The sequence below is a fragment of the Hetaerina americana genome, unplaced genomic scaffold (genome assembly GCF_022747635.1).
Source record: "Hetaerina americana unplaced genomic scaffold, ioHetAmer1.1.p SCAF_17, whole genome shotgun sequence".
Classification (NCBI taxonomy): domain Eukaryota; kingdom Metazoa; phylum Arthropoda; class Insecta; order Odonata; family Calopterygidae; genus Hetaerina; species Hetaerina americana.
Genome location: NW_027286730.1, coordinates 4,164,435 through 4,178,155, shown reverse-complemented (window position 1 = coordinate 4,178,155; position 13,721 = coordinate 4,164,435). Strand labels below are relative to the sequence as shown.

The window sequence follows — 13,721 nt, the reverse complement described above, 5'->3', positions numbered from 1 at the left end:
GTCCCTTACGAAAATATCTCTCGTAATTGAAGCATGTATGGTGGGAATTCCTCTAAATTAATTTTATCTAGGGGCAAAAATAAATGGTGGAAAATGACAGATAAGCCTAAAAATCAGTACCCGATATACTTTAAGCCAAGCGCTTCAATACTTTTTAATTAATTAATTCATGTAATTAAGGGCTTCTCGCCAGCCACTCGAATAATGATAGCGTTGATATTACAAACCTTTCATTTGAAACAGAGTAGTTGCACATAAACTTCGCCATCATTTTCCGAACGCTTCTTTTGCCCTTTTCGTCCATCAGCGCTCATATCCCTCATTACTGTTTTAGATATTACATTACTTTTTACATAGCCCTACTTCTAAGATGAAATTTACTACAATTTATAGTATACTCGTACATATTGCCGCAGTTCAGTTATCATTTGTGATAAAATATAATTTTCTCATTCTCTTACATGTAAACATTTGCTTAATTTAGGTATATGAGCGCAAAAATCTTCCATAATTTAAATATCACTATCTTTGTCCTAAAATATTTGCAATTCTCCTCGGTATTATTTTAGAATAACTTTTCCCGTTACTGAATAGTTCCGTGAATTACGAGTATAGTTCCCAAAATAGTTCCCTGAATATTTCATTCCCTCATAATTCGTAATGAAATTCCTATAAATGTATTGATTTCCTTTCCAACCCATTCCATGGTTACTTCAATGCTACTCCTTATCTATGACCATTGTTTTTTAATCTCGTACAAACAGTCATTTTTAGTTTTCTTTCAGATATAGTTTTCTTCCAATTGCGTTTTAGTATTTTTTACAAGACCTCTTTTTACAAGGTGATGAGTTTCATTTTTAGACTTTAAATTGATTTATCCGTGATACTACTGCTAGTCTTTGCCTCTGAAATACATGCATACATGATTCAAATTAGATCCTGAAAAAGGGGTTTAGAGTGTAACAACTACGTCTGGGCTCTTGTGATGGTTGGTGCTGGGGTATTTAAGATGCGCCATTGTATCCGGCGGGCGCGCTCTACGTGTCAGACCTTTTAATGAAGCCGCTCTTATTCAAAATACGCAGTAACAGCCTCTTCTGGCTTCCACTCGCGGGATTCCAATGCAGCATTCAGTCGCCCTGCATAACCATATCCTTGGAGAAGAAACAGTACCGAGCTTTTGAGATGCGGCGTTAAATCAAGAACGAGACGGTTGCAGTGAGAATACGCAAAATTCTGTTTTTTTCACATCCAGATCTGTTTTGCTTAACGATTGTTGCGGGCATAATTTGAGCTACCCTGCCGGTGCTGGTAGGAATGCGTGTGACGGCACAAAATGCGCCAAGTTTCGGGAAGTAGGGATGTTTCCTCTCCCTGGGCGGAAATTAATATCCTAAGTACACAAGCGTTGTGTACGCGGAGAGCGGCGTAGGCCACGTATTCTGGTAGCTAAAGAAGACGACTCCTGTCTGCGTTGCGAGTGAGACTCTGCTCTTCTCCTATCTCTTCCAGGATTCACTTTCCAAACCCTTCCTTTATCCCACTTCCCTCTCCTTCTCCTTCTATCCCGCCATCGCTCCTCCACATGTGGGGTAAGTTCATTCGCCGTCTTCCGTCGAACCCTTTTCGCCCGGCATTCATTCCTCCCCGCGGCACAAAAGGCGGCCATTGCGAGGCGTGCGCCGAGGCAGACGAAGTTGACTATCGTATTGCCATTCACCCGTTTTCCCACCAGGCGTCGCCACTTTTCTCGCACACACACACACACACACACACACCTTCTCTCTTTCTCTTTCACTCTTTTTACCCCTCGTGGTTCCCTCGCCATAATTTCATTTGGAGTGCATTTCCATTCCGTTGCCGGCAGTTCTTTTGACGGCTCTCCGGCACGACGAGATCGGCGTTTTGTCGCTGCAGGGGCGAAAAATCGCGCAAAATGGTGGAAATGGAGGTTGGAGATGGAATTTGGATTCGAGAGATCCAGAATTAAAAAAAATATTGTGTGAGGAAAAGGGGGCACGGCGGTAATAAATGTTCAAGGATTAATGAAAGGCTTCGTGGTAGGAAAAAAAGGGATCTACTTTGGTGCAACTAATTAACGCCTCTCTTTAAACACGCTTCCTTCTCTCTCCTTTGCCTTATTTCCGCATGTATAATCCTTCCTTCTTTAGCAATTAAATTTCTTCCATATACTATGGTTAACATAAAGGTATCTATTGTTCTTCGCATTAACGATTGCCTTTCTCTGACTTTTCTGAATCTGCTAAACCAAATCCTCTTACGTTGAGTACAACGTGCCAACATACCCCAGCAACAATTTCGTCAAATATTAGTTATTGATTAAGGGCCGTATAAATTCTTTTAATGCTTGAAATAATATATATATATATATATATATATATATATATATATATATATATAGTACAATACACAGTAACACACAATATAGAAACACAAAAAAAGAAGAACACTCACACGTTATTTCTTGATATTTCGACGGAAACAATCCGTCTTCCACTAAGATTTAAAGGGAATATCAACAACAGATGTACCAATTTAACAAAAAAAACAGAACTCAAATCGGAACGATGGGAGCGCCACACGGTGGTTATTCCGGGAACTTTTTGATCAAGGTATATATATATATATATATATATATATATATATATATAATCAAGTACAATTTTGCAAGATTTATTTTTCAGGAGATGTTATTTCTGGGTTTTAGGTGCTTTGACGCCTGAAATAATTTCATATCGTTAGATTAACTTGAGGGAAGTGATTAAACAAAACTCACACCGTCTTAATTTTTTTGGGGTTCAAACTTGTAACTTCTACGCTAATTAGAGAGTCTACAGTCTTCATTTTCTCAATCACTCAAATATTATTAGAATTTGGTGAAAAAGAGCGGTGCAGACTCCATATTGTCCTAAGTGATAGCTAATGTGGGGATTGTAATAAATTGTGAAATTTCATTTCAAAAGAAGGCATCTAATTTCTTAGATTATACCTGACAATAGGCTATTTGACACATCAAAACTACCATCTGCCTCAAACCCATCTGTACCTCTACACACGTCATTATGTTACTATTAAGAATAATCCTTTTTTTCCCTGATGCTTCGGAGTCCTTCCCAGAAAATATATTTTCAGAATAATTTTTCTTAAATTGATACTGATTTCATGCACTTTAAAAATGTTCTGAAATTATGGTAGTTCTATGGTGTACTAGGTTATTTATTTAGGTGCCATAGTAAAACGCAGTGATATATGTGTAGTTTTTTCACGACTTTCCTTTATGCAAATGACCTCAAAATAATCGGCGGAAATAATGGTGTCAACATTTTTTTAAGTTATCATTTTATCTTTTCAATATAATGTATAAGATTAAAAACTCAATCTTTGAGGGATATTATGGTGGTAATAATCCGTTCTATCCGACGGTATCTAACACTCTAGCTGGTACATTATGGCTTACATACTTTCTCAGTTCCCAAAAAAGATTTTTAATATGATCAGTTGGACTTCTTGTCCACATAACACCATTTTAGATGATTTTAGCATATTTTTTAGCCTCTCAAGTTAAATAAATAGTTCAAATACAAAGAAGTTTTGTAGAACAGCGATTGCAAGTTAAACTTGTTTGCCTGCTGTGGACATATTTCTTGCAATATAAGATTCAAGATAGGGCTTGAGAGAAGAAGGCTTAGTCAGAGAATTGAGTTTTTTTTATTCCCATTTAGTCTAACCGAAAATGTGGTCATTCCTTGTAATGGAGTATCTGCCATACATTCTCTCGAGTTGAGTTAGAGGGCGTGCCCTTTGGGTATTCCTACCTTCGCTAATTACATGAAACCCGCACGCACGTCTGTCAAGGTGGCATTATTTAGTTCGACCCAGTTTTGAATTGTTAACGCTCTCCCTATTCAGACAGGCCTCGGAAAACACCTTTCGGCTCCAAACTCCAGCGAAACCGTTTCGCCTCCTTACGAGTGACGAACCTTTACTAGCAAGCAAGCACATCCTCACTCATGCGGCCATGCACGTGGAATCCGCCTTTCTTTAATCACGGCGGCTACTTTGTGTTTCCATGCTTCGGTTTCGGAATTCTGGTGCGAAAAAAAACGGCTGGCTCCTGGCAACGGTCCGCTATTAGTTCCCGGGTGCCTTTTATACCGATCCACGTATCAGTGGGACTCGCCACAAGAGTGTTTGTTGCTTTGTCCGACGGTGAAGGACGCTCCGTTCACTCAGTGGGCCGAGGATATCGCTACTGCTCTTTTCCCCGACCAGAAAAAATATTCTTGTACGTATTTCTCTCTGCTTCCCTCTCTCTTCACTGAATTTCGCTTTTATCCGCGTAGTCACAAACCTGAGAGCAGAACATTTAACAAAGTGAAACGACAGCTGGATCGCGAGCACTTCCGTACAAAGTAATTCATTCGATCGTTATTAAAAGTTTTGACATTTTTGCACATGCGTGCTTTTTCACTCGGTTGAAAAGCGTAACTATCTGTGTTGCTTTCATGCGCGACATTCCCCGATAGTGACAGAACAAAGTGTGAACGTATTTGAAAGTGATTCGGAAAGCCAACGCCATTAGGTGAAAAATGATTGGCTTCATACCTAAATTTGTGCCACATTAAATGCCAAAGAAGATATGGCCATGAGCATTTTTACACAAGTTCCTTTTAAATTTATATCTTTGAACTGAGCTCTAAATGATATAATTTAGTTTAAATCAGTGTGTTAAGGGATCTATGACTCTTGTATCGTGAGTGCTAAGTTCATTTCACTAGGACGTATTTTTAACCATAGATAATTTTCCCTTTAGTATGTCTCATTTTACTAAAATGCATTTCAACGTTTTTTTCAAACAGAAGGTGTCAGAAACAGTTGATTAGGAAAATTTAGAAGAATATTTCGGGAGAAGTACTTAAAATTTTAACTGTGAAATACTACGTAATAGCCGTATTAATGGGTAAAATCTCGAATCTTGGTCATAATTTTAAAATGATTATCGTTACGGCGCAATACCACGAATATCTTCTTTAGAAACAGTTTATTCCGCTTAACCAAGGAATATTATGCTTGTACAAGAAAAATATATATTTAAATGATTTTTGCATGCAAAAATATCCATGAAGGAAATAAACAAGCTATTTACATGACAGCTTAACACACGAGTGATTTCGGTTACCGAAACAATCCGAAAAATTAAAATATGACTTAACAGTTGGCATTATGAGTGGTAGTAGAATGAAAGAAGAGATACATTATCTCAAAGAGTCGTATATTATAAGATGCGAAAAAACGTTACACATTCTACATTTGCGCTCTAAATATGAAGGGCACTACGTAGAGAGAGAGTTAAATCATTAGCGAAGCAGAAAAACTATATTATAGGGTTTTAAATCGCTTTGTTTCACATAATTGATGTTACAACACTCGTTTTTTTCCAAGTGGCGTTTACAGAAGAGATGAAATGCAATTAAGGCTCGAAAGGCTATCAAATTTATAACTTAAATGAATCCTATCCCATTTGAACTCGAAAATGTATATCCTCCTTTTCAGTTTGTAATAGATGTAATGGGATTTGCCATTGAACTTCTTTCCGGATTTAACTTAAAAAATGTATAGAGCGAAGGTGACATATCCTTCAAAATATTTAGTTAAGGATCCGAAAACCGCTTTTAAACAAGTATATTTTAGTCATTCATGAATTGTCTTTGTCAATCTTTGCAATTAAAATTGTGAAAATGTGCTGTAAGCAACATGATGGCAATATCAATCCACCAATTCGATATAGTATTTCTAGACATTTTTCATAGGTTCCTAAAATATTCTCTGGCCTTTCAGAATTGTAGGACTATGATAATCACTTTCTTTATATGTAACTATTGACATGTAGCCAAAGGCTATAATTTTCTACGTTGTTGCAATACAAATATGAGAACGCCGTACAACGTCAATTTTTTTACACACGTAGATATTTAATGAAAACTCATATTTGTTAAGGGATGGAAAATTTGAATAGAATTCATTAAAATCATTGAAAATGCAGATATTAATCGCATTGAATCCAAATTTATTTTAATGGATTTAAATTAAGCATGTTAATCTATGCGAGGGATGATAAAATATTAATGGAATGATTTTTCTCATGAAATAATCATTTTTAGTACTTCATATGCAAAATGTTCAGATGTCTTTTATAAATTATAGATATATATTTTAATAAGATCGTTCTCCTTCACTACGCTTTTTATTCGCTACATGGACCGTAACTTATTGGTGTTATATTTTATTATTCCAGATTATTTTGGATTTCTGAGGTCAAATGAATGCCCATCTTGTTAAAACGCAATGTGTAAATTTTCCCTATTGCTTTTATATGTGAATCGTGGAATTTTTTAACATTTCAGAAACATCACCCATTTGACTGCATCTACTTATGCTATATGGCAACAATTTTAATGCAGTAATCGACTAATTCCGATAAAATGCGGGAGAGACGCCGCGACAGTAACTTCAATCGGAGTTATCCCCTAAAAGTCTCGGACTGTAACAGGATGTCTCAATAGCTTAACTGGCTAAAGCACTCGGCCAGACATTGAGGGATTTATGTTCAAATGACGGGCAAGGCGAATGATTTTTACACTCTGATATGTTTGCATTGTAACGCGCAGAAATTGACGTTAAATTTCCTAATAAATAGGGATATTTGCGTTTAAAACTGAACCACCAGATTTATTTGAAACCAAGTAAAATTTGAATATTCACAGATAATATATTAAAATTAATTATAAAGTGAAATGGCAGTTATAGTAATTAGCTGATTCTCACTTTATATGCTATCGTTTCAGTAAAATCATAAGGTCGAACTGATATATTATATAAAATTATCTATGACAAGAAAAACATAAAGAATTAAACGCAATACATTACGAAAGTGTCCTATGAGGTAGTTGCACAGCTCATAAAAAAAAATTTTATTCCGAACAATATTGAATTTTGCATTTAACATATTAAAATACTGAATATTTCCAGAATCTTCATGTTTTGTCGCGCATAAAATTGTCTCCTATATAATTACGATTTAAATTTTAAAATTACGGAATCGCCATATGAAAAAGACGGTCCCGCTCGTACTTATTCATCCTTTACAAACATCGTTATGGGTAGGGTACACAGAAAATACGGAATGAGTATGCAATAGCTACTCGTTAGCTGAATTTAACAAGGATACCGAAGACATTATGTCACATCCAACGCTTATGAGCAACGTAAATTTGTGAGTTCGCATAGTTCTGAGAGGGAAGCTTTAAGAGATAAGCATAAAAAATATTCCCTAGTGAGCATTAACGAAAGATTTCAGAATGGAATCAGCCTCGCGATGTTCGCAGAGCTGCGTATTTTCTAAGCAAATTATTTCCCCGTAATCCACTCCCCACCAAATGGGTATTATCTGGGGAAAATCGGATTGTACGCCTTACCCTTTGGCTTTTCCCTCTGAGGCTATGTGATTCGGTGGGTGTGTTTTTGTATGCGTGTGTGGGCAACACGAATAACCCGATCGAGAAAACCGAACGCGACACGTCATAACGTTTGGCTAATGAGCGCGGTGGAAATAAAACTACCAGGGTTTTTTTCCTCAGAGCTTTAGGAAAAAAACATATCAAATATTTTTTCTTAGCCCGGGAAACGCGCATTATTCTTAAATAATGCTTCTCTCCACGAAAAACAAATTAAAAATATTTTTGCCAATTGGCTCAACCAAACCGTTCATTCCTCTCTCTCTCTCACACTTTTTCATACGGATATGGTGATCACACGCCATTTTGTTCGTTTTCTCTATGTTTCACTCGCTCTCCTGAAACCCCTCCTTCGTTCTAGGCTTACAGCTCGTACAACACAGCTAGGGTTCCCTTCTCCCTGCTCTTGGGACTCAACCCGTCTCCCTCCCTCCCACCGAAACCTTCGTCTTCCAACTCCTTCCATACCCCTTACTCACTCTTTGCCTTCATTTATATTCATCACCGCCTCCGTCTTCATCTATCGCTTCCACACTTTTCTCCACCTCTAGACTACGTCTCATTTAAAGTGGTGGGGTTGAAATTTAAGTCTTTCCGACCATCAGAAATTTGATTTCCCAAGTCGGCCAAAAAGTTTCTTATCCGCCTCCCCCATTTCATTGTCGTAGCGCCTCTGCATTAGCATGTCAAAACATATTTGGATACCTATTTTCTCATGGGAAGGAAATTTTTGTTGAGTAAACAGAACATTTTCAAACCAAGGGAAAGGCATGCTCACGACTGTAAGCAAATATTTAAATATTCAGTTCAAAAAAATTAATTCCTGCAAACGTTTGCCTCTGCTCCAATTTTCATTACATAATTACTTAGTATTAATCTCTGTGTGAACTTATGTTTATCAATCGAAGTATTTGATTAGAAATAAATATTTAACAAATTGGTTAAAAAGTACACCAAGAGAAATAGTATCCCTGGTTCTTTTTCTTGCATGGTAATTTTTTATATTAATAATGTAGAGGTAGTAGTCAGATTTGAAAACTGAAAACTCTTAAAAGAGAAATAATTCATGAATTAGATCTTAAGGAGGGATACACAATTAATAAGCCAGTCTGAATTTCAGATCCGTATGGATTGAAATTTAATTTATAAGGAGGAGAATATACCGCCACTGCAGTTTTTCCAAATGAAATTTCTGAGGAGTTGGAGAATATGAATTGAACAGGCATTAAAACAGTTACTTTAGTCTGTTTGGGTACCAGAGGACTTTAATTGATGTTATAGTAATCATTCACAGCATTTGCTTTGGGAAAAATGTCAGCTAGAGTTAAGATCTTTTGAAGAATTTATTAAAGTATCGCCACGGAGTAGAAGTATTCGCAAAAACCTGAAAGACGGTAGGAAACAGAGAACGTAAAATCTTCAAAACTGTAAAATAAACCTGATAACTCATTTGATAATTGAAAATTTGTAGGGTTCATAATTTATGTGTGGAACTTTTAATATCTGCATTTAATTAAGATGATAGTTAGTGGACATGAGAAACATGACAAGGTTTTTTTTAGGACCTGTTAACGAAATTTTAAAGAATTTGATACATATGAAAAATTAAATATCATTCATATTTGTTTTAATTCATAGTTATGGTTGTTATATTTCTAATCTGAAATACTTTAAGTTCCATTTTATAGCGATAATATTAGTTTTTATTTTATCAGATCATCATCGAAAGAAAATACTATCTTTTTTAGTTTCCATTCTTATGTTCTAAACATAGATAATATGACGAATTTCTTAATTTTTCTTTCCCTAAAGATAATTATCTTATTTCCAGTCACTCATTTTCGTGTGCAACTATTGTTTTTCGACGTATTATATTAATTCTTTTCAAGCACCTACCTTTCAAGTATTTGTTTCTCTATATTCCTCCCATCATCAATAACTTGAATTCAAGCAATACACATAAATGTTCCTTGTTCACTCTATCGTCAAAAAAACACATTTATTAACCTAATCAATATGATACATGGGTTTAATGGTCGATGGTCACCTATTGATGAAACTACGGGCATATTTCTTAAAGACGATGAAATATATGTAGTAACATTAACACTTTCTCTCATGGTATTACACATATATATTAACCTGGGCCCATGAATAGGATACTGCCAGAAAAATTTTACCGAGTACGTTCATTCTCGGTTTTATAATTGTAATCATGTATGTTTATCCATTGTAATTCAAATAAATTTAACTTTTCCCTGAACATTTTAATAAACCGATTGTGTTACTTATTACATTAATTTATCAAGGATTTATTTTTGTAATTTTTGCTAGAGAATTTTATTTAGAGCCGTTGTTCAATACCCTTTCGTTAAAGTTCTGCTTTTTTCATTCCATCTTGTGATGGAATTTTCGTTAGATTTCACCTTCTTAATGATTTCAATTTGATCGTTTTTCCGCGTCAAGAATGACTATATTCATTAAGCTATATGAAATGCTACTGAGGTAGTTCTTGCAAATCGAGATAAATCATTGTTGAACCTGGAGGGGGTTTAAATAAATCAGGAAAAAATACACAATCGGTTGCGTTTTTGTTAAATGTGATTCAGACCAGGAATATGGACAAGGTGTGTGAATTTGTTTACGCTGTTGTTTTAGGTTTGTATTTTCTTTCCCTGCCATCGACTGCAAATTTATTTGTGAAAATATTTCAACTCATATTCATCATTCACTCGACTTGAAACGAATGACGCAAATGACCTCAGGTGCTGCCGGTCGTCTCTCCCAAAAACTACTACTATTCAAACGAATAATCTGTTCGTGAATTTCGCTGGTACATAATTTATATGATGTTTAAAGCGAAGTTGCATTTTGGAAACTTATTTTATTTTCACGCCAGCGTTGTGGAAGGCTCGATCATTACTTTAAACTTTTTAACTGTTTAGAAATGAGTGTGGCACATCATTTCTTTCGCCTTCGTCTCTCGGTTAATTGCCAAAGTTTGCCCTTTATGACGGTATTAAATTCTCTCCTTGGCTCCTCTTCCGTTGCCTGTGTTTGCATAAGTGATCTTTTCCGTCTCAAAAATTAAATGGGGAATAAACAGAGGGCATGCGGACTTTGGGCCTTGAGTTTCAATTTCTGAAATCTCTATTTCCATGAATGCCGTGTCATTTACATTAACCGTGATGTCTGAAAAGTCTGCTAGTAAAAGCTTTTGATGTACAACTACTCAAGTAATTTCAAAGCATAAATTATTAATGACTTATTAATACAAACTTGGATGTCATGTCGTAATTCAATGATAAATCAGAATGACTGTTGCATTTATTAAACTTGTTTATATGTTGTCTATTTTAACGTTCTACTGCTTCCAAGAAAGATGTTTGTGATTAAGTTACCAATTTTATCGAACACCAAATCATAAAAATTTACCTAATTGACGTCAGATTGATAAAAAAGTGTACATGCAAAAGCGTCAAAATGCAGTTTTTTCCTTTCAATGATCGTCTTTTTTATTTAAGTTCAAAAAAATTTGAGCTTGGTAACATTTAATAGGGTCACACAGTATCATAAGATTTGGTTTCTCATAACTGCTAATTTCTGTTCAGTTTCAAAATGTAGGAAAATTCGGTTTAAATTTCATCCAAAAATCCAACTTATATGTTATTTACGTATTATTGTAAACGAAACCTTTATTTCCGTTTTTATGGATATATTAGCTTTTCTTGAATTCAGTATGAAATTATACCTTAAAATTGTGCCAATTTTATTTATCAAAGGGAAAATTTAGCCTACCAACCTTGAATGCTCCATTTTATTGACATTTTGTAGATATATTCATTGCTAACAAAACTAATGATGATAAAATATTCTTGCGGAAGAGGCAGCAGGCACACACTCTTTGCCGAATGTCTTTCGTAATGAATCCTCTCAATTTTTTTCTACCCGGAGATATTTGCTCTTTTTCCGAGGGAATTGGCATGGTTGGAGCTGCTGCCTCTTTCGCTGAAGCATTCATTCCCCTCCATTTCTTCATGCACCCGTGATTAATACTCAACCCTTCATTTCTCTCTCTTTCCAATTCCAAGATGTCCGATGACGATCGCATGTCGCTCACGACCGCCGTGAGCGACGAGGAGGAAGGCGACTCGGCGCACAATTCTCCGTACCGCGGGGGCGGGGGAGGCGGCGGAGGTGGAGCCGGAGGTGGAGGCGGCGGGGGCGGAGGCGCCGGAGCCGGCGGCGCCGGGAGCGGGACAGGATCCAGAGCGGCTGCGGGGACTGCTTCCGCCTCCTTCAATTGCACGGGAGCCGTGAGGAAGGCAGGGTGAGAGCACAAGAGAGCCCACCCTTCCACTACCACCCGCTTCCTCCCCGCCACCCATCCGTGCCCCCATCACCCACCCACTCCCGTCCATATATACTCCCTCTTCCTCCCCCTGGGGCCCTCAACCCTCTTCCTTCCCTCCCGTCGACGAACTCCCCAACGACGCCCACGGCGCTACCAACCTGCGCGCGTCGATGAAGAAAAAATGTACACCCATTCCCTCCCCCATACAAGTAGTGTGTTTGTGCTAGTGTTTGTCTCTGTGATGACTTTCCTTGACCCTCATTGTGTGGGCTTGAGATAACCGTGTGGATTTGCAGGAATGGAGCGTCCTCAATGTCCCATCCATCCCTCTCCCTACCCCCCCCCCCCCCGATGAGGTCGAAATCAATGCATGCGATTTCACGATCTTTTATCTGTTTTTTCCTTGAGCCACCGCCCGCTGAAGGTTATTGCCAGCTATGGTTGGGGAAAATTTCTCCGGAATCGGGTCGAGAATGAGATTGAATGGAAAAAAAATTTGCCACTAGGATTTGGGTCATGCGCCTCGTCCTAACTGGGCAATTAATCCCCTACGCAAGGACGTTCGCAAAATACTTTGGGGGATTGAAATGAGCGTATTTTAGTTTAAATTTTAATACCTAATTTGCATTTACTTTTCATGACAACTCAGTTATTCTTTTATGCTTCGTGCATCTTCTTTATATATCTAACTATATAATGAATAAATTATGTTTATCTTTGAAATAAAAATATTGAGTTTGTAGACCGATTTAGGAATTTGTATTTTCTCATCTTTTCATCCCAATGAGTCACATCCATTGGTCAAAGATAATAAATTTTCACTCTCAGCAATTCCATGAAAATTGATCGTTATTCTCCTAGATATAGTTTTTGATGCATATCTTCTCTGATTTTGTTCAGTATTGATTTTTCGTGCTGCAAGTATGAAGATTGAGAAATCATCAAGTTATTAAATGAAAATGGAACTTCAAAACAGATAGGTTTAAATATTTGTTCAAATTATGCAAGAATTTATGGAGTCCTAATTCTGAAAAGTTTGTGCAAAAAAAATATAGCTAATATAATTTTTATCTTGTCTTATAAACTAAGCCTCACGTTGCTTTGTGATAGAGAACTTATTCAATTTCACCTTGAAAAACAAACACCGGTGAGTCAGAACCCCTAATTTTGCAAGCATAACTGTGCATAGTCAAAAATCTTATTACAATCTCGAAAGCTATACCTTTAAGTATAAAAGCTGAGTATATCTACCTTTCCAGCTGAGACTTTTTATTTTAAAGCTTGCGATACACATAAATATATCAATTTTTAATAATTTCTTAGTTATTTTTTCGCATCGCACGCTTCGCCACTCGTGAACATCAAATGTAGATGTTTTGTAAGCGGTCAGTGTGAACCCTTCTTGGTAATCTCTCACGTAAAGTTTCTCTCCGTGAATTGAAAGCATTTCTTCTGTTGAATTTTGTCCCGGATTCAAATTTACTCCTCAATAAGTCTGCGTAGGACTCAGCTGAAATCGATAAAAATCAAATCCTCTACAAATTCAGCCAGCAATCACTGGTTCAAGAGACCTTAGTCAATAGACGGGCATCAATAAATATAGGTATCTCAAATACCAAATGTTTTCTCGGAGGCACTAGAAATGAGCAAATTATTTTTGATAACTCCTGAACTTATTTTTTTGACTTTTTGTAAATGCTTTTATTTATTGCTCAACGGAAAATGTTCCTAGATATTTTGATGCATTAAATCGAAATGAAATAATTTAAAAAGTGCCACAATAGTTAAATATATATTATAATTGATTCCATCCTTATAGTTCCTTACCGACC

General features: G+C 36.5%; 1 protein-coding gene across 1 annotated transcript in view; it reads left to right on the top strand.

Annotated features, from left to right (window-relative positions):
• Nucleotides 1-13,721, top strand: part of sif (still life) — a 250,300-nt gene that overhangs the window by 180,435 nt on the left and 56,144 nt on the right. Inside the window, exons 9-10 of the mRNA XM_071584246.1 lie at nt 11,627-11,714; nt 11,808-11,865. Of these exons, the coding sequence (XP_071440347.1) occupies nt 11,627-11,714; nt 11,808-11,865 (146 nt within the window). The remainder of the gene's footprint in view (nt 1-11,626; nt 11,715-11,807; nt 11,866-13,721) is intronic.